Here is a 21,877-nt window from a genome sequence, read left to right as displayed (position 1 = left end):
TCAATTTCAGTGTAAGTTTAAAAGTGAATTCCCTTTTGTTTTCGGAGGACCAGGGGACTGCTCGGTAAGTAAAAAGTATATATTTGGGTGGTGGCTGTACCCGAAACACTACATGTGTAGTGTCTCCCAGCCACCCTCCTCCTCTAACCAAAAAAAAAGGACTCTGGTGTGTTGATAAGGTAAGCTTTTTATTTAAGAAGTTCTGTCCGTTGGATTGCTAACCTAACAAGTTTTGACTTTTGGTTTTTGGTTTTTCAGTAGATTTGTTGGGAATTTAGAATAGTGGGAATGGAGGTTAAGGCAGTTGTATGTTCCTCCTGCAGAATGTGGGAGGTAAGGGTCGACAAGAGTGTCCCTGCTGACTGCATCTGCGGGAAGTGCACCCAACTCCAGCTCCTAGAGAACCGCGTTAGGGAACTGGAGCTGGAGCTGGATGAACTTCGGATCATTCGGGAGGCGGAGGAGGTTATTGAGAGGAGTTATGGGGAGGTAGTCACACCTCAGGTAAAAGAAGTAGGTAGATGGGTTACCGTCAGGGGAAGGAGAGGGAACCAGCAAGCAGTGCAGGGATCCCCTGTGGCCGTTTCCCTCAACAACAGGTATACCGTTTTGCATACTGTTGCGGGGGACGACTTACCAGGGGTAAGCAATGGGGTACAGGTATCTGGCACAGCGTCTGTCCCTGTTGCTCAGAAGGGAAGGGGGAAGAGGAGCAGAACATTAGTCATTGGGGACTCCATAGTTAGGGGAACAGATAGGAGGTTCTGTGGGAACGAGAGAGACTCACGGTTGGTATGTTGCCTCCCAGGTGCCAGGGTTCGTGATGTCTCGGATCGTGTTTTTGGGATTCTTAAGGGGGAGGGGGAGCAGCCCCAAGTCGTGGTCCACATAGGCACCAACGACATAGGTAGGAAGAGAGATGGGGATTTAAGACAGAAATTCAGGGAGCTAGGGTGGAAGCTTAGAGCGAGAACAAACAGAGTTGTTATCTCTGGGTTGTTGCCCGTGCCACGTGATAGCGAAGCAAGGAATAGGGAGAGAGAGGAGTTGAACACGTGGCTGCAGGGATGGTGCAGGAGGGAGGGTTTTGGTTTCCTGGATAATTGGGGCTCTTTCTGGGGTAGGTGGGACCTCTACAAACAGGATGGTCTTCACCTGAACCAGAGGGGTACCAATATCCTGGGGGGGAGATTTGCTAGTGCTCTTCGGGGGGGGGGGGTTTAAACTAATTCAGCAGGGGAATGGGAACCTAAATTGTAGTGCCAGTGTACAGGATGTTGAGAGTAGTGAGGTCAGGGATATGGTTACAAGGACGCAAGAGGGCACTGGCAAGCAAGAACCTGGTTTAAAGTGTGTCTACTTCAACGCCAGGAGCATCCGGAATAAGGTGGGTGAGCTTGCAGCATGGGTTGGTACCTGGGATCTCGATGTAGTGGCCATTTCGGAGACATGGTTAGAGCAGGGGCAGGAATGGATGTTGCAGGTTCCGGGATTTAGATGTTTCAGTAAGAACAGAGAAGATGGTAAAAGAGGGGGGGGTGTGGCATTGTTAATCAAGGAGAGTATTACAGCGACAGAAAGGACGTTTGAGGACTCATCTACTGAGGTAGTATGGGCCGAGGTTAGAAACAGGAGAGGTGAGGTTACCCTGTTGGGAGTCTTTTATAGACCTCCAAATAGTTCCAGAGATGTAGAGGAAAGGATAGCGAAGATGATTCTCGACAGGGGCGAGAGTAACAGGGTAGTTGTTATGGGGGACTTTAACTTTCCAAATATCGACTGGAAATACGATAGTTCGAGTACTTTAGATGGGTCAGTTTTTGTCCAGTGTGTGCAGCAGGGTTTTCTGACACAGTATGTAGACAGGCCAACCAGGGGCGATGCCACATTGGATTTGGTACTGGGAAATGAACCCGGCCAGGTGTTAGATTTAGATGTCGGTGAGCACTTTGGTGATCATGATCACAATTCGGTTAGGTTTACCTTAGCGATGGGCAGGGACAGGTATATACCGCAGGGCAAAAATTATAGCTGGGGGAAAGGAAATTATGATGCGATTAGGCAAGATTTAGGATGCGTAGGATGGGGAAGGAAACTGCAGGGGATGGGCACAATCGAAATGTGGAGCTTATTCAAGGAGCAGCTACTGCGTGTCAAGAACAAAGAACAAAGAAAATTACAGCACAGGAACAGGCCCTTCGGCCCTCCAAGCCTGGTGTCCTTGATAAGTATGTACCTGTGAGGCAGGGAGGAAGTTGTCGAGCGAGGGAGCCGTGGTTTACTAAAGAAGTTGAAGCGCTTGTCAAGAGGAAGAAGAAGGCTTATGTTAGGATGAGACGTGAAGGCTCAGTTAGGGCGCTTGAGAGCTACAAGCTAGCCAGGAAGGATCTAAAGGGAGAGCTAAGAAGAGCAAGGAGAGGACACGAGAAGTCATTGGCGGATAGGATCAGGGAAAACCCTAAGGCTTTCTATAGGTATATCAGGAATAAAAGAATGACTAGAGTTAGATTAGGGCCAATCAAGGATAGTAGTGGGAAGTTGTGTGTGGAATCAGAGGAGATAGGGGAAGTGTTAAATGAATATTTTGCGTCAGTATTTACAGTAGAGAAAGAAAATGTTGTTGAGGAGAATACTGAGATTCAGGCTACTAGGCTAGATGGGATTGAGGTTCACAAGGAGGAGGTGTTAGCAATTTTGGAAAGTGTGAAAATAGATAAGTCCCCTGGGCCAGATGGGATTTACCCTAGGATTCTCTGGGAAGCTAGGGAGGAGATTGCAGAGCCTTTGTCCTTGATCTTTATGTCGTCATTGTCGACAGGAATAGTGCCGGAAGACTGGAGGATAGCAAATGTTGTCCCCTTGTTCAAGAAGGGGAGTAGAGACAGCCCTGGTAATTATAGACCTGTGAGCCTTATTTCGGTTGTGGGTAAAATGTTGGAAAAGGTTATAAGAGACAGGATTTATAATCATCTTGAAAAGAATAAGTTCATTAGCGATAGTCAGCACGGTTTTGTGACGGGTAGGTCGTGCCTCACAAACCTTATTGAGTTTTTCGAGAAGGTGACCAAACAGGTGGATGAGGGTAAAGCAGTGGATGTGGTGTATATGGATTTCAGTAAGGCGTTTGATAAGGTTCCCCACGGTAGGCTATTGCAGAAAATATGGAAGTATGGGGTTGAAGGTGATTTAGAGCTTTGGATCAGAAATTGGCTAGCTGAAAGAAGACAGAGGGTGGTGGTTGATGGCAAATGTTCATCCTGGAGTTTAGTTACTAGTGGTGTACCGCAAGGATCTGTTTTGGGGCCAGTGCTGTTTGTCATTTTTATAAATGACCTGGAAGAGGGTGTAGAAGGGTGGGTTAGTAAATTTGCGGATGACACTAAGGTCGGTGGAGTTGTGGATAGTGCCGAAGGATGTTGTAGGGTACAGAGGGACATAGATAGGCTGCAGAGCTGGGCTGAGAGATGGCAAATGGAGTTTAATGCGGAAAAGTGCGAGGTGATTCACTTTGGAAGGAGTAACAGGAATGCAGAGTACTGGGCTAATGGGAAGATTCTTGGTAGTGTAGATGAACAGAGAGATCTTGGTGTCCAGGTGCATAAATCCCTGAAGGTTGCTACCCAGGTTAATAGGGCTGTTAAGAAGGCATATGGTGTGTTAGCTTTTATTAGTAGGGGGATCGAGTTTCGGAGCCACGAGGTCATGCTGCAGCTGTACAAAACTCTGGTGAGACCGCACCTGGAGTATTGCGTGCAGTTCTGGTCACCGCATTATAGGAAGGATGTGGAAGCTATGGAAAGGGTGCAGAGGAGATTTACTAGGATGTTGCCTGGTATGGAGGGAAGGTCTTACGAGGAAAGGCTGAGGGACTTGAGGTTGTTTTCGTTGGAGAGAAGGAGGAGGAGAGGTGACTTAATAGAGACATATAAGATAATCAGAGGGTTAGATAGGGTGGATAGTGAGAGTCTTTTTCCTCGGATGGTGATGGCAAAGACGAGGGGACATAGCTTCAAGTTGAGGGGTGATAGATATAGGACAGATGTGAGAGGTAGTTTCTTTACTCAGAGAGTAGTAAGGGCGTGGAACGCCCTGCCTGCAGCAGTAGTAGATTCGCCAACTTTAAGGGCATTTAAGTGGTCATTGGATAGACATATGGATGAAAATGGAATAGTGTAGGTCAGATGGTTTCACAGGTCGGCGCAACATCGAGGGCCGAAGGGCCTGTACTGCGCTGTAATGTTCTTAAAAAAAAAGAGCAGGGAGGTTATGCTGGAACTGTATAACTCATTGGTTCGGCCTCAAATTGAGTGCTGTGCGCAATTCCGGTCACCTCATTACAGAAAGGATGTAACTGCACTGGAGTGGGTACAGAGGAGATTTACGAGGATGTTGCTGGTACTGGAAAAATGCAGTTATGAGGAAAGATTGGATAGGCGGGTGGTGTTCTCCTTGGAACAGAGAAGGCTGAGGGGAGATCTGATTGAAATGTACAAAATTTTGAGGGGCCTGGATAGAAAGGTGAAGGGCCTATTTACCTCATCAGAGAGGTCAGTGACTTAGGGGCATAGATTTAAAGTGATTGGTTGAAAGATTAGAGGGAAGATGAGGAAAAGTTTTTTCACCCAGAGGGCAGTCGGGGAAGGGGGGGTGGTGGGGTCTGGAACTCACTGCCTGAAAGGGTAGTTGAGGCAGAAACCCTCAACTCATTGAAAATAAATCTGGGTATGCACTTCAAGTGCTGCAATCTGCAGGGCTACGGACCAAATGCTGGAAGGTGGGATTAGAATAGGTGGAACGTTTTTTTGGCCAGCACAGACATGATGGGCCAAGTGGCCTCTTTCTGTGCCGTAAACTTTCTATGATCTCCCACTTGCTACAAGGAAGGAGCAACTTGTGTATTTTTCAGGGAACCTGGGGATGTGCTGCCTGAAAAAATGATGCATTCTGAAAAAGAAAGAACAAACTTGCATTTGTATAATGCCTTTCCCAATCTCGGGACGTTCCAAAGCTCTTTACAGCCAATTAAGTGCAATGTGATAGTGACCAATTGTTTTTTTTGGGAGGCCGGTTGAGGGATAAATATTGGCCAATTCTGGTTATTGTTAGAGTTCAGAGTAATTTTTACTTAATGTTGTTATATGAAATGAATTGAAGGCAATGAATGTAAAACTTCAGAGAGATGTAAAACTGGCTGGTGATTTGCCGTTGCCCATTTATGCAATTGCAAGTCAACATTGCTTCCTTTATCATTCACAATTGACAGATTTTTAGTGTTTTTTAAATAGAAAGGAAAACTTAAGTAGGTTTTCTGTAGACTGACTATTACCAAAAAGATATCACAATGCACTCTCTCATGTACAACCAGCCCCTCACCCCAGTTCACAGAAACCTGCATCTCCCCCACCCCCATCCCACCCTCCGACTTCTTACCCTGCTCAATGAGAGTTTCTCCTCCACCAACTCTACTAACTCCACTAACTCACCTCCTGCCTCCACAATGCCTGTCCACCATCTACAAGGCACAAGTTAGGAATGTGATGGAATACTCTCCACTTGCCTGGATGAGTGCAGCTCCAACAACACTCAAGAAACTTGACACCATCCAGGATTGGCACCCCATCCACTACCTTCAACATTCACTCCCTCCATCACCCCTGCACGGTGGCAGCAGTGTGTACCATCTACAAGATGCACTGCAGCAACTCACCAAGGCTCCTTCGACAGCACCTGCCAAACCTGCAACCTCTACCACCTAGAAGGACAAGGGCAGCAGATGCATGGGAACACCACCACCTGCAAGTTCCCCTCCAAGCCACATTGCATCCTGACTTGGAACTATATCGCCATTCCTTCACTGTCGCTGGGTCAAGATTCTGGACTCCCTTCCTAACAGCACTGTGGGTGTACCTACACTCCAAGGACTGCAGCGGTTCAAGAAGGCAGCTCGTCACCACCTTCTCGAGGGCAATTAGGGATGGGCAATAAATGCTGGCCTGGTCAGCGATGCCCACATCCCCCGGATGAATAAAAAAAATCCATGCTGACATACTTCTCCCTCTTTCTCTTAATTATGTTTAGCACTCTTACTTAAAGGATGTGAAAGGAAAGCGAAATAGTTTCTAATGAATTTTTTTTTTAACGATACAAAAGGCATTTATCTTTGAAATCGATCATGGAATTAAGCAGCAGAGAGGGAGATCAATTCGCCCATAATGCCTGTGCTCTCCTTTTGAAAGAGCTGCCCAATTAGTCCCACTTTCCCCTGCTCTTTCTCCATAGCCCTGGAAGTTTTTCCTCTTCTAGTATTTATCCAATTCCCTTTTGAAAGTTATTATTGAATCTGCTTCCACCGCCCTTTCTGCACACTAGGTCATAATGCCTCACTGTGTAAAAGAATTTCTCTTCTTCTCTCCCACATAGTCTGGAGCAGAATAAACGAATAAAACCAATTTACCACCTTAAGAAAGTTGTGAAAGACATTAGGGAGAAAGGGAAAATATACAACATATTTCTAAAATGTTCAAGAAGGAAAACGAGATAAGCAGATCTATAAAGATAGGCTGAGGAATGCCAAGGAACTGGTTAGGGCTACATATATATGATATTAGTGACCGGGATAGTATTACAATTGACATTACTGTCTCTGGGCTAGAGAATGCAAATTTCCCACCTTGATTGCTGTCCAGGATATTTTTGCCAGAAGTCTTATGTTGGGTGAGGACAAGATTGAAATTGGCTGTGATGTCCCAGTGGTGGAATAGCTTGCTACAGCTCGCTGCTTATTGTTGAATATGAAAAATGGCCACCTGTAGAACAACAACTTGCATTTAGATAGTACCTTTAATGTAGTAAAATGTCCCAAAGTGCTTCACAGGAATGTTATCAAACAAAATTTGCCACTGAGCCATGTAAGGAGACATTAGGACAGGGCTTGGTCAAAGAAGTAGGTTTTAAAGAGCATTTTAAAGGAGAAGAGAGAGGCGGAGAGGTTTAGGGAGGAAATCCCAGAGCTTAGGGCCTCGGCAGCTGGAGGCATGGCTGCCACTGGTAGAGCAGTGGACATCGAGTTTCTGTAAGAGGCCAGATTTGGAGGAGTGCAGCGATCTCAGAGGGTTGTGGGGTTGGAGGAGGTTGCAGAGATGGGGAGGCTTTGGAGGGATTTGAAAACAAGGATAAGAATCTTAAAATTGAGGCATTGCTAGACCGAGAGATAAGGGGTGAGAAGGCACTGGTGTCCGTGGAACTGTACCGCAATTCTAATCAGCAATTCCATGGGCTTGGGAGCGTTGTTGGAAAAACAAACTGCTACTCTACAACATATTACTTTAATACTGCTTCTCACTTCTGAAATTAAGAAGCAGGCATAATTTCTGGTATGAATTTGACACCTATTTTTAGTTGTGTACAGTAGCTGAAGGAACATGTAACTTTGTTTCTTATCTGCCACTATAAACGTTAAGAATTCCAAAAGACTGACTTAAGCTGAACACCCTTCTGCCGGATTTCCACAAGGCAGAGTCTCCAGATGTGACTTCTGACTTTATGTTCTTGGGACTATAAAATGTGGCAGCGGGAAACACAAAGTTAGCACTGTCCAAAATAGCATGGCTGCTGGCAGCCCAGTTACCTAAAGCCCCCTCCACTCTTCCTCTGCTGTTGCTAAGCAGTTTTGCAAACATCTCTAACTGGCCCCATGGTTCCCCTTATGTGATCTCTTTGAATTTCTTTGAAAAGTTATTTGTATGCCATTTGCTGACTTTTTTTTGGCTGATATTTCTGCCCTGCCCCCACCTCTTCCCTTAGGATATTGAGTCCCATACTGGACAGGGTGATGCAGTAGACAGTGGGCAGGTTCTGTGCCTGTCAGACTGATGACTAATTTCCTCAAAAATCTTTCATCTTGAAATTTATAGTTTCCAAGCCTTGTTGGGACCAGCAAGTTTCCAACTTGCTCTCTAATGAGTGCAGATCAAAGGAGAAAACCATAAGCATCACTTTATTTAACACCTCGACTCCACAAATGCAGTCCAAAAGCATGATGCACGAAATATTAATTAGAATATATGTAATTGTATGGTTGGGGTAAAGGCAGTTGTATAATCACAATATGACAGGTAGGATCTATTTTGATAGGTTTTGTAGGGCTCTAAATGTTGGTAGTGTATTTATGTGAGGGTTTTGATCAGAACAAATAAGGAGAAACTGTTTCGAGTGGCAGGAGGTTTGGTAGCCAAAGGACACAGATTTGAGGTAGTTGGCAAAAGAACCGAGAGGGGATGAGGTTTTTTTTTATGCAGCGAGTTGTTATGATCTGGACTGCGTTGCCTGAAAGGGCAGTGGAAGCAGATTCAATAGTAACTTTCAAAAGGAAATTAGATATGTATTTGAAAAGGAGAAATTTTCAGGGTTATGGGGAAAGAGCAAGGGATTGAGAATAATTGGATAGCTCTTTCAAAGAGCCAGCACAGGCACGATGGGCCAAATGGCCTCCTGCGGTTTCGTACCATTCTGAGATATAATTTTGCACATTGCTGACTATTCTTTTTGTATAATTCCTTCATCATTGTAGGCTGCTGTGTTGCAGCTGTATTGAGCATTTCCAGCTTGGACAGTAGGTTTACTTTCTGTATGGATCCTCAATTATTAATTTATTGGAGCGTGAGTTTCCACACACTCCTACTGTCTAACATTTCTACATGTCTCTCAGCATCCTTGTTCAGTTTCTCCTGAGGGCATAAAATGTGTCAGATATGGTCACTAAATACTAATAGTAGAACTTGGAAGCAATGTGGACCCACTGGAATATTCGTGAGGAACTTTAAAGAAATCAATTTTTAAAATATATTAATTCATGGGATGTGGGCGTCGCTGGCCAGGCCAGCATTTATTGCCCATCCCTAATTGCCCTAACTGAGTGGCTTGCTAGGCCATTTCAGAGGGCATGTAAGAGTCAACCACATTGCTGTGGGTCTGGCGTCACATGTAGGCCAGACCAGGTAAGGACAGCAGATTTCCTTCCCTAAAGGACATTAGTGAACCAGATGGGTTTTTACAACAATCGACAATGGTTTCATGGCCATCATTAGACTAGCTTAATGACTGCAGTAAGACTTTTTTTTCGTAATAAGTATGCAGATAAATCCATGCATGTGCAAAGCAAATATTTTCAAAACCGCTTGTTCAGAGGTTCTGAAAACATGGACTTTCTGTCTGGTTTTAGAAAATGTTCATTTCATGCTAGCTCGTCCCAAAAACTGACTATGGTGGAAAGCCCTGCAGAAGATCATCCTACTTTCCCTAGCCAAGGAGTATTTGGGCCAATTATAACACTTTAATTGCTATGCTGGCTGAGAGCAGGAAACTGCCCAGACTGTGATTGAAGCCTGGGTCTTCTGGTCAGAATAGGCATATCCTTCATTTCTTCCCCCAGATTTCAATATGGGAAGGAGCTATGGGGACCAGCCACTGATTCTAAAACCATAACTGTACAAGTATGAGGATAGCTTGCAAGAAGCTGACTACGTTTTTTAAGCCAATTTTTTGGCCACTGCATTCTTCCCCTTGGGGGAGAAACTGCTTCTTCCTATCGATGGAATTGTTACCTTGGGGAAGTTGTGTTAGTACTAATTCTAAACGCAAATGAGTCAACGTGAGAAAGTAGGCTTAACCTGGATGCAGTAACTCAAATTCATTTTGATTTTTTTCCGATATGCCGTTGTACTCATAGTTATTGCAAGTATTGGTTTTTCAGAAGATCAGGGTAATTCTCCCTAAGCCTTGGACCAATATTTATCTCTCAACCAACATCACTAACACAGAGTATCTGGTGATTATCACATTGCATTTTATGGGAGCTTGCTGTGTGCAAATTAGCTGCCGCATTTCCTACTTCATCATAGTGACTACACTTTAACAGTAGTTCATTGGCTGTTAAGGGCTTTGGAATATCCTGAGGTTGTGAAAGGTGTTATATAAATGCAAGTCTTTATCTTAGTTTTAAATCCAGATTATTTATTTAAAATAGAATATTATGAAGAAGGCGAGTGACCTAATGGTAGTAAATTGAAGAGTTAGTGTACAAACTGTATTTTTAATGAAATGACATAAACATAAGAATTTGAGGAGTGTTACAAAGCTAAATTGATTTGATTTTGATTTCTTTGTGGGCTGCAATTCAAAGCTAACAGATGGAGATGCAGTGCTACTGCCACAGAGAATGAACTAGTTTCTGTATCCTTCAGACCCTTGGGACTGCAGCCAGCAAGCATAGATACGACTTGTTACTTGTCTGTTTAAGACTTGTTTTGTTAGTATAATTCTTAGTATCTTGAAAGACTACTTAAAACTGCAGTGATGCAGGTCACTGCTTGTTCCAATGTGGTGTGAAGTTGGCAAAAAGTTTAGGCTTGAGTCAGAGTTCCAGTATGTCTGTGTTTGGGTAATAAATGACATCTGCTTTTAATTAGCAGTTTATATCTATTCTAAATGAGTTGCATTTCAACAAGGCTGAGCATATTAAGACAAACAAGCTAAACAGAGACAGTTAATGAAGTGACGGTAACTGTTGTCCAGCACAGCTAGGCATATGGCAAGGTGTTAAAAGCTTGATTAATTATTTGGAGTCTACTGTCTGTGATGCCCTCTTTGTTAATCTTGAAATGCATTTTCAGCCTTGTCTTCAGAATTACATGCAAAGACCTACTGTAATTAAATTTTGACTCTTTAAACTCTCAGTTGCATCCTTTCCTGTGGCCATTTATTTAATCTGAATCACAAGCATTTGCTGCGTGATCTTGGTGTACTTTGGAAAAGAGAAACTCTGCTTGTGTGTGATATGGAAATGGTCCTCTGATTTGCAAATAGAGCTAATTAGAATCATAGAATGATACAACACTGAAGGAGGCTATTCGGCCCATCTTGCCTGTGCCAGCTCTTCAAAAGAGCTCTTCAATTTGTCTCATTCCCCTGCTCTTTCACCATAGCATTTGAATTTTTTTTTCTTTTTTAAGTATTTATCCAATTCCCTTTTGAAAGTTACGATTGAATCTGCTTCCACCGCCCTTTCAGGCAGTGCATTCCAGATCACAACAGTTCGCTGCGTGAAAAAATTCTCATCTCCTCTCATTCTTAATTGTACATTAATAATAAGGAGATGTGCTTATGAGACTGTTATTAGTCTTGCAAACTTTTGTTCAAACATGATAAATGATGTTCCTCCAAAGTTTATAGAACATGTTAGCCTTCAGATCTATTTGATGTGCGTAAATCAGTTTCACCTTTGATTGGCAATGAGATCCATTGAAATCCAATAAATTGAAGACCTAAATATTTGGCTTCTGAGTGAAAAATTAATAATTCCCTGAAAAAGAACTTGTGTAATTTAATTTCATGAAATTTAGTTTAGAGGGCATTTAGTATATCCTATACTAAATTAAAACTAATACTCGCCTTAATTTAAAAGCAAAATACTGCGGATGCTGGAAATCTGAAACAAAAACAAGAAATGCTGGATTCACTCAGCAGGTCTGGCAGCATCTGTGGAAAGAGAAGCAGAGTTAACGTTTCGGGTCAGTGACCCTTCTTCGGAACTGACAAATATTAGAAAAGTCACAGATTATAAACAAGTGAGGTGGGGGAGCAGAGTTAACGTTTCGGGTCAGTGACCCTTCTTCGGAACTGACAAATATTAGAAAAGTCACAGATTATAAACAAGTGAGGTGGGGGGGCAGAGTTAACGTTTCGGGTCAGTGACCCTTCTTCGGAACTGACAAACACTCGCCTTAATTTGTTGTGTGGTCATCAGTAATTTAAACATAGAACTTTCAAAGCAATCTATTAAAATTTCACAATTGTATAAGAAGGACTGAGTAATAGTATTTTATATTGTAAGTGTAACTTTTACTTGTGTGTGGTACATAGGTTGCACTGAGGGAAGGGGTCAGTGATGTGTGTGCTGGTACTTACTTTGCTCCTCCAGCCACCTAAAACCAAGCACGGATATTGAACAGGAATAGTACTTAAATACTTAACAAAAAATTATAATTTTTTGTCAATGATGCTGCACAAATCTTAGTATGAAAAGATTGCAGTTGTGTACAATAGTTGAATAAGAGTATAATGTAAAACTTTACATAAAATTAACAGCACAGAAACAGGCCATTCAGCCCAACATCCATGCTGGTGTCTATGCTGCACATGAGCTTCCTCCCATCCCTCTTCACCTAACCCTATCAGCATATCCCTCTATTCCTTTTCATTCATGTACTCATCTAGATTCCCCTTAAATGCATCTATTTGCCTCAATCACTCCATGTGGTAGCAAGTTCCACATTATCACCAATCTCTGGGTAAAGAAGTTTCTTCTGAATTCCTTATTGGATTTATTAGTGACTTTCTTACATTTATGACCCCTAGTTTTGGTCTCCCCACAAGTGGAAACCTCTCTACGTCTACCCTATTGAACCTTGACATAATTTCAAAGACTTCTATCGGGTCACCCCTCAGCCTTTTCCCCGAGAGAAAAGAGCCATAGTCTGTTCCTGACAGTTATAACCTCTCAGTTCTGGTATCATCCTTGTAAAATCTTGTTTTTTTTTTGCACTTTCTCCACTGCCTCTTTATTAATTTTCTAATATGTAGATCAGAACTGTGCACAAAAATGTTGTAAGACACGATAAAGTAGTGGATTGGAATCTCTCGGATTTAGCATTGAAGTCAACTCAGATTAATGACTGAAGGTCTTTCTTTGTCAATGTAATGGAATCCGTGGTTGCAAAGCTTTTTTTTAGACCCTAACTGAGAGGGAAACTAGAATTGAAACAGAAACTAGAACTGAAAAGAAACCAAAACTGCAACAGAAGCTGGAAAAACAACTTCAGGTTTCTGGGGAAATTGACACTGGTTGGGACCAGATAAAAGGAGACAGAATCTTCCCCAGACCAGGCAGGAGTGGAATGCTGGAAGACAGAAGAAAGTGAAAACTGAATTCAGGAGCTGTTTCTGTTACTTAAAGTAGCTGACTAACCAGACTCGGCCATACAGTGCACAGGTTGTCGCTGAAGGACTTGGATAAAGGGAAGACTGGTAAATCCACGCCATCAAGACAGTTATGAGCACAGCTGAGGAGGTTCTGGAGAAGCGCACCTTGTGGTGAAGACTGTACTTATGGAGTTCGGATTGAGAGGGAACTGCTGTCGGAAGAAGAGCAGCGGCTAAGTCTGGAAGAAAGGAGCTGAAAATCTACCTTAGAGTTGTGGAGAACTGTGTGACTGTAATTGTTGCCATATATGCTGGGTACAAAATCACAAATGGGGCAGTCCTTTCAAAGACAGAGCTCCCAAGTGTGTTAGCACTAATCAAACAGAGGCGACGTCAGTGAATTGGACACATCTGCAGGGTGGAGGACGGTTGCACAACTTCTGTATGGTGAGGTAACCAGGGCCAGATGACCAGTGGGGTGCCCAAGGCTCTGCTTCAAGGATGCTTGCAAGCATGACTTGAAGGTCCTAAATGGCGACTATTGCACCTGGGAGTCACTAGCTGGCGAAAAAGGGAAATGGCGACACATCCTGTAGACTGGTGTGCACTACCATGACAATCAGTTGCTACATCAGCTTGGCAACAGGTGCCAACGTCAAAAACAACTCTCAGCGTCACTTGGCAGCTTCATGTGCGGCACTTATAGCCCTGCTTCTCAAGGATTGGCCTTCACAGCCATCAGCAAAGGTTGCACCAAGAGAAGACACCCCACCTAAATGGATTGTTTACTGTGTGTCCATCATCTTTCGTAGATCGAAGGGTTCCAAACATGCTGGGTGGACTGCCCAATGAAACTGAGACCCACCTCTGTTGTATCTGAAAGTTAAGGTGTAATTGGAAATCTGTTGGACTGTGATCTGTCTGTTGCTTCATGTTTAATTTATGTTGGTTTTGGTTTGAGCTTTGAAGTAAAATTTATAAAGGTAAAGTCTTGTCCGTTTGGTTTCCTAAATTGGGGTCAATCGGTGGATTTGATTCTTTTTGTTTTTTGGTGGTCTCCACGGGGATCATAACAGTCAGCTGTAATTACATCAGTGTGAAATCAAAGTGGCCTATCGGCCATAGTTCCTGAACATAAAGAGACCATCTCACTCAGACATCGTAAGTGTGGCTGGTGTTGAAAGTCACACTGGTGTAGTAGCTTGTTGAAGTATTTCAGAGCAAAGTGAGTGGACTCTCTGCTTTGCGTGAGGCCCTGCCGTACAATTGATGTCACTGGCCTTTTTCAGTCGCAAAGGTTGTGACTGGACCTGTTCCTGTTCTCGTAGGGTGTCCAACACGGACTATCCGGTAACAGCCAGGATGGGAAGATTGGCTGATAGTTTGCCAGGCGCTGCTGAATTCAGTTGTGTTGCCAACCAAGCATAGATGAAATAACATTTTAAATACATAACACAAATGTTTCAACAAAACAATTCCCCTGCAATTTTTTGCCTCCTTGAAAGAAAGAATCTTACATTTATACAACGTTTTTATGACCTCAGAACTTCCCAAAGCACTTTACGGCTAATCAAGTACTTTTGAAGTGTAGTCACTGTTGGAATGTGGGAAACGCAGTAGCCAATTTGCACACAGCAAGCTCCCACAAACAGCAATGAGATAATGACCAGATAATCTTTTTTGTTGATGATGATTGAGGGATAAGTATTGGCCAGGACACCAGGGTTGAACTCCCCTGCTTTTTGCTGAAATAGTGGCTGCAGGATCTTTTACATTCCCTGAGAGGGCAGACCGGGCCTCGGTTTAACGCTTCATCTTAAAGTCGGCAAATCCGACAGTGCAGCACGCCCTCGGTACTGCACTGATGGCGTCGGCCGAGATTTTTGTGCTCAAATCTCTGGAGTGGGACTTGTACCCACAGTCTTCTGACTCAGATGTGAGAGTGCTACCCACTGAGCCGCAGCTAACGCTGGTGGCCATTACTACCTAGTGACCCAATGCTGTGGCAGTTTCCATCAGGGACACCAGATGATGACCCCATTCCAAAGATCGGAACATTGAGTCAGCTGTACCTGGGATGTTCCAACATTTCAGAACTGGTGGCTAGACACATCTATCCAAAGCAGACAATAGGCTGCATGATTAAGCATGAACCTGAGAACCAAACACCCCACATATGCACAAAAATTCAAGTTGCCTTGCACAAGTAGAAAAGTCCAGGCACAAAAAGGAGAGACAGCCTGAAGCCAACCCTTGTAATATTTTGGGAGCAAGTAGTCTACTGGCTAAGGGCTGACAATGCTTTTTGCCACTGGGAGCAACCTTGTAATAAAAAGGTGGCATAAAACACTCTGATCCCCATTATGAGCCACAAATGTCAATGGGGGTTTGGAGGATTAACTAACTAATCGTTGCCATTTCTTTTGCATATGCTTGATGTTCTTACTTTATCTTCTTGTAATCAGTGCCTATATCCATTTCCCTTGTCTAATTGAATTTAATGAGACAGGGTTTTGTATTAAACACCTGCATTCCTCTTCCTTTGTACTGTCGATGGTGGAGAACACTTGAATTGACGTTAACTTGAGCGGTCTTAGTTGGGTATTTGAAACAACTATTCTGTTTGAGAAATGCTGGCAATAAAATTTGCAGCTGAAAAGACTCATTCCCGGTTTCTCATGTTTCCCAAGCAAATGCACTGCTTTGCTCCAAGCAAGGCCTCAAGCTACAACACCACCAAGGGAGCAGAAACAAGTTTTTTGCATTTGCTACCAATTCCACAACTTTTTTTCACCACCTTGAATTTTCTTCTCCCTCTGCCCCTCCCCTTCTCGTACCTTCCAGAAAAGGTCAGTGGATAGCAAGAAGGGGCAAGAACACTAAACTCTTTACCCCTCCCCACCTCACTCATCCAGGAATGTTAAAGCAATTGTAGCACCATCCTGGTAGCCACATGATACAATGGTAACAGAGTTATTGAGTAATCAGAGAAATCACTCTCTCTCGATTAGTTTACAGTAGACCCAGTCATGAGGTGAGGTGCCCCCCAAGTGGTGGAAAGCTTTGGGAACCATCGGTCCAAAGTTATCTGTTAGGAACATAGTATCAGGAGGAGGCCATGTAGTCCCTCAAACCTGTTCCGCCGCCATTCAGTGAAATCATGGCTGATCTGCGACCGAACTCCATATAATCCTCCTTTGCCCCATATCCCTTGATAGCTTTGCTAAACAAAAATCTATCAATCTCAGATTTATAGTTGATCTAGTGGAATTGCCATTTGCGGACGAGAGTTCCAAACTTCAGCGCCTTTTGTGTGTAGAAGTATTAATTTCGCTCCTGAAAGTTCTGGCTCTAATTTATAGACTATGCCCCCTAATCCTAGACTCTCCAACCAGCAGAAATAGTTTCTCTCTATCTGCCCTATTCTTCCAAACATGCTACACTTACTGTACCTCAAGCTATCTCAAGAACTCAAATTACTTGTATCGTGTATCCCAAAATATTATTTTCTGAAAGGAATCTATCTAACTGGTTTTGAAGCAGGACAGATTGCTACGTGTGGTTTTAAAGTTAGAGATTACTTTTCCTACCTTCATTTACCTCCACGTTCAAACTATGTGCGAGCCTACCAACCACAGGCATTTAAATCTACCAACAAGCAGAGCTTGTGATGTTAATGTAGTCTTCAGTCACAACTGTGTCAGTGCACTACACCAATAAAGTTGAGCCTGTAGAATATCCTGTGGAGTAATTGCTTATTCAATACTGGAAAGGATGTTCTCGTTTGTATGTCTGGTTCGCATGCCGCTTTTCCACCATCCTTTCTGACTTGCTACAGATGGCAAATTTCTGCTTTGTGAACATTTTCTTCTTTCAACGGGGGCAGCACTAGACGTCCATTGATTGTTACATTTCTCACTGTAAAAGTTTTACATTTATAGTGCCTTTCACATCCTCAGGCTGTCCCAAAGTGTTTTGCAGCCAATGAAGTACTTGTGTGAAGTTTGTTGTAATTGGTAGTTGTAATGCAGGAACCGGGCAGACAATTTGCGCACAGCAAGCTCCCACAACAGCAATGCGATAATGACCAGAGAATGTTTCTTTGTGATGTTGGTTGAGGGATAGATATTGGCCCAGGCCACTGGGGAGAGCACCCCTCCCCCCCTCCCCCCCCCCCCACCCCAACACATCTTCAAAATAGTGCGATGGGATCTTTTATGGCCACTTGATTTAACATCTCATAAAAAAGATGCAACCTCCACCAGTGCAGCACTCCCTTGCTAGCTGGTGCTAGTGTCAGCCTAGATTGTGTGTTCAAGTCTCTGGAGTGGGCAGCCCCAGCCTGTTCAACCTTTCCTGAAAGGTGCAGCCTTGTCAATATTTTTTGCACCTTTTCCCATACCTCAATATTCTTTTCAATGATATAGATACCAGAACTTGGCAAGTTCCATTCACCTGTGACCCCTATGCTCGCAGCCCTACATTGTCTCCTGGACTGGCAACCCCTCATTTTTTTAAATTCTCATTCTTGGTTACACATCCCTCCATGGCCTTGTGCCTTCTGATCTCTGTAACTTCCTCCAGCCCGACAACCTTAAAAGATCTCTGTGCTCCTCCAATTCTGGCCTCTTTGACCGCCCCCAATTTTAAACCCTCCACCATTGGCCCTGTGCCTTCAACTACGTAGACTCTAAGCTCTGAAATTCCCTCCTTAAACCTCTCCAGCACACTATTGCTCTCTCCTGCTTTAAAACTCCTTAAATGCTGCTACTTTGACCAAGCTTTTGGTCACCTATCCTAAAATCTCCTTACGTGGCTCGGTGTCAAATTTTTGTCTGATAACGCTCCTATGAGGTGCCTTGGGATGTTTTTGCTATGTTAAAGGTGCTGCGTAAATGGAGGTTGTTGTGGTACTTGTAAGTGTGGTCTAACCAAGGTCCTATACAGGCTGAAGATAAATCAGCAGCGAAGGCTTCTGTGCAGGCATAACAGCAGTAATATACAGTTATTTTCCGAAGATCTTGACTTTGTGTTTTCCTGACATATGCAGTATTGTGCACCATATTTTATATTGGGACTGACAGTGATTGCTCAGAGATCACTGCAGTTGCATCTCGGGTCAGCTCAACCGTTTCGTATAAGTCTCATTCCTTTAACTGCTTCTGAAACAGAGTTCTCGCTCTCAGTATGAATTTTATGCTACTATAGTGCCAGTGCGCATACATTTCCTGTTCCAGCCAAGTGATTTCTGAGGATTTAGGTCCATACTTACACCAAAGTTAGTTTATCAGGATTTGTCACATTTTCTCCACATTTTGATACTGGGCAGCATTGCGAAATTTGGAGTGCTCTCATTTCAATAATAACTGGGCACTTCTACCAGAACTAAAAGCAGAAAACAGAATGCTGAAAATATAAAAATAAAATCAAAAATAGCTTGCAAGTATATAGATGCTTTAGCAGTTTGATTTAAAAAAAAATCAAAACATTTGATAGACACATTTGGGGTTGAAACACAGTACGTTTTAATAATGGTTATTTAACTTCAGGATTTTGTTTTCAGTAGTGAAGTGTTATAAATATAAGTGTCGTGAAGCCACTGCTAAGGCAAAATATGTTGCTATTGTAAACCAAAAGCTTAATTATCTCTGCAGGCTGCAGAAGGCGTCATCTTCATTGGACCTGACACGCATGCTATTCAGGCCATGGGAGACAAGATTGAAAGCAAACGAATAGCCAAGAAAGCAAAGGTCAGCACCATCCCAGGCTATGATGGAGTGGTCAAGGTGAGACAACTGGAGTGTTGTTGGATAAGACTGGCATTCATACAAATACATGTCATTCAGTTATCAACTTGAAACATGCTTTCTATATGTTGAATAATACAACACAGAAGGAGGCCATTCAGCCCATCGTGCATGTGCCAGCTCTTTGAAAGAGCTATCCAATTAGTCCCATTCCCTCCTCTTCTTTCCTTGTGACCTGTCAAATTTTTCAGTTATATATCCACCTCGACTTTGAAAGTTACTATAGTATCTGCTTCCACCACCTTTTTAGGCAGCACATTCCAGATCACAAGAAGTTGCTGTCCAAAAATATTTCTCCTCATCTCTTTTTTTGGCTTTATTGCATCATAATTTTGAATGTCTCTATTCAATCTCCCTTTAACCTTCTGTGCTCTAAGGAAAACTCCTAGCTTCTCTAATCTCTCCACATATATGCAAAATAGTCAATGTAGAACAGATGCATAAAATATATAGTGGATAATTAACATTCAAAATATAGTGTAACAAAAATTCTTGGACAAAATATTCAGCATTCTAAAGATTGATTTTTTTTGAGAGAAATTTGACCATATATTTGGTGTAAACGCCTATGTGTTGGTATTATTTTGTTTAGAGCAGTGAATGTTAAAGGGAGATTTAATAGAGGTGCTCAAAATTGTGAGAGGTTTTGATAGAGTAAATAAGGAGAAAACAATTCCAGTGGCAGGAGGTAACCAGAGGAGAAAGGTTGAAGATAATTGACAACAGAAGTGGGGGGGTGGGCGGATGTGGAGATAAGATTTTTTTTAACGTAGTGAGTTGTTATGATCTGGAATGTGTTACCTGAAAGGGTTGTGGAAACAGATTCAATAGTAACTTTGGAAAGAATATTGGATATATATCTGAAAAGGAAAAATTTGCAGGACTATGGGGAAAGAACGGGGGTAGTGGGATTAATTGGATAGCTCTTTCAAAGAGCTGGCGCAGGCATGAAGGGCCAAATGGCCTCCTCCTTTTCTCCACAATTGTAGGATCTTTCTTCTTCTTCTTCGGCATTCCCTCGGGAACGAGGATGGTTTTCTTCCACTCCAAGGTTGTGGGTCTTTGGGTGACTGAATAGTCCAATTCTGGATCTGCACACTCTGCCACAGGTGGGGCAGATGGTATTTGACGGGGTCAGTGAATGGGAAGCTCGAATTTCCAAATGCTCCTTCTGCTGTTTGCACCTGGTCGCTGCCTGGGCATGTCGACGTTGTTCGAACTGGCTGACACCTTCACGGATGCTTCTTCTCCATTTTGGGCGGTCTCGGACAAGAAATTCCCACAAATCGGTGGAGGTGTCACATTTTTTTCAGGGTGGATTTAAGGACATCCTTGTTGCATTTCCTCTGCGCTCCTGGTAACCTCTTGCCATGATGGAGCTCGGAGTAGAAAGCTTGTTTTGGAGTCTTGTGTCAAGGCATATGGACAATGTGGCCCACCCAACGTCATTGACTAGCCATGACCAGTGTCTCCCTACTGGGGGTGTTGGCCTGAGAGAGGACACCGATATTGGAGCGCCTGTCCTGCCGCTGAATTTGCAGGATCTTGCAGAGGCACCGCTGGTGATATCTCTCCAGGCTTTGAGATGTCTGCTGTACAGTATCCATGTTTCCACGCATACAGGAGGGCAGGTAACACTGTGGCCCTGTAGACCATGAGCTTGGTGCCAGATTTGAGGTCTTTGTTGTCAAACAATCTTTTTCTTAGATGACTGGAGGCTGCGCTGGCACACTGGCGGCGATGCTAAGTTTCATTGTCGATGTCTGCCCTTGCTGAGAGGAGGCTCCCAAGGTATGGGAAGTGATCCACAGTGTCCAGTGGTTTGACATGGATCTTGATAGTCGGGGGCAGTATTGTGCTGCGGGAGCAGGCTGGCAGAGGACCTTTGTCTTCCAGATGTTTAACTTAAGACCCATTCTTTCATACGCCTCCGTGAATGCATCAACGAGGATTTGAAGCTCAGCCTCTGAGTGTGCCCATACGCAAGCGTCGTCAGAGTACTGCAGCTCGATGACGGAGGTTTGGGTCAGCTTGGTTCTAGACTGGAGGCAACATAGGTGAAATAGTTTCCTGCTCGTCCTGCAGAGCTGGCAAAGGCATGATGGACCAAATGGTCTCCTTCTTTGCTCTACGATTCTAGGATACTGCAACAAAGTCTAACTAACCTAGTACAACGCTCAGGTAGTGGTGGTAGTTGTCGAAAGAGAAATTTTGCCCTTTACATGTATTTCATTCTAAAATTTACTTTCATCTTGGACGATTCTCTAAAACCTAGGGCTGCACATCAACAAGTTTTCTGCCTTTCTGGAGTTCTGATGCTGCAGCAAAACAACTGAAACATTACTTATTTAAAGCAGAATGCAAATGAAAAGGTGCAATTTGCAACTGCAAAGACAATTCAAAGTGTTTCCACTTAACTATAAATGGTGGAGCGCCATCAGCCTTTACTCTTCATGCATTGAGTTCAAGAGGCTCTAATTGTCTGCATTTGACTGGTTTAACACTTCCTGACAGAGTGGCTATTAAGGCGAAGTATTCTCGCATAACTGTCATCGAGTTGAACAAAGGCACTTGAAACTCAATGTGTGGAAACCACTAACATGCCTAAATTACTCTCTTTTGATTCCCTTTTTTTTGGGTTCTTTCTGCTAAAATGATGGAAGGTGTTCTCCCTCTAAGAAGCCAAGGTAGCTGGAGAGTTTTGTAAAGTCATTAACTTTTTAAAACAAAATTTGTTTTACCTGAAAACGATTATTCTTTGGAAAAATATCCTTTAACAGTCACAACTAATCCAAAAAAAGGACCTTAAACAGATACTCCTTTCAGGTTTTGCTTTGAACTTAACAAGCACTGATTTGTGGAGCAGACAAGCTAATGAAAGGAAATTAAATTTTCTGCCAACTTCCCCGCCCCCACTCTTTCTTGCTTGCTGTTATTTCATATATGTTATATATTTTATATATAAATGCATATTTTTATAAAAGGGTTTTACTTTATTTTTCTACTCATAAATAACTGTGCACTTTCCCCTTGTAATCCATATAGTTTGGTTAAAGACTAATATTTAACATCAGCTGTTATCTAGTTGTTAA

The 21,877-nt window shown here is 43.1% G+C and overlaps 1 protein-coding gene across 7 annotated transcripts in view; it reads left to right on the top strand.

Annotated features, from left to right (window-relative positions):
- The window catches only part of pcca (propionyl-CoA carboxylase subunit alpha), a 374,025-nt gene that overhangs the window by 101,099 nt on the left and 251,049 nt on the right, over positions 1 to 21,877 (top strand). For all 7 annotated transcript variants that reach the window (XM_068034216.1, XM_068034214.1, XM_068034215.1 and 4 more), the window contains exon 7: positions 18,633 to 18,764. In XM_068034216.1, coding sequence (XP_067890317.1) covers positions 18,633 to 18,764 — 132 coding nt within the window. The remainder of the gene's footprint in view (positions 1 to 18,632; positions 18,765 to 21,877) is intronic.

Source organism: Heterodontus francisci, chromosome 6 (assembly GCF_036365525.1).
Source record: "Heterodontus francisci isolate sHetFra1 chromosome 6, sHetFra1.hap1, whole genome shotgun sequence".
Taxonomy (NCBI): Eukaryota; Metazoa; Chordata; class Chondrichthyes; order Heterodontiformes; family Heterodontidae; genus Heterodontus; species Heterodontus francisci.
This window is presented reverse-complemented; position numbering and strand designations above follow the sequence as displayed.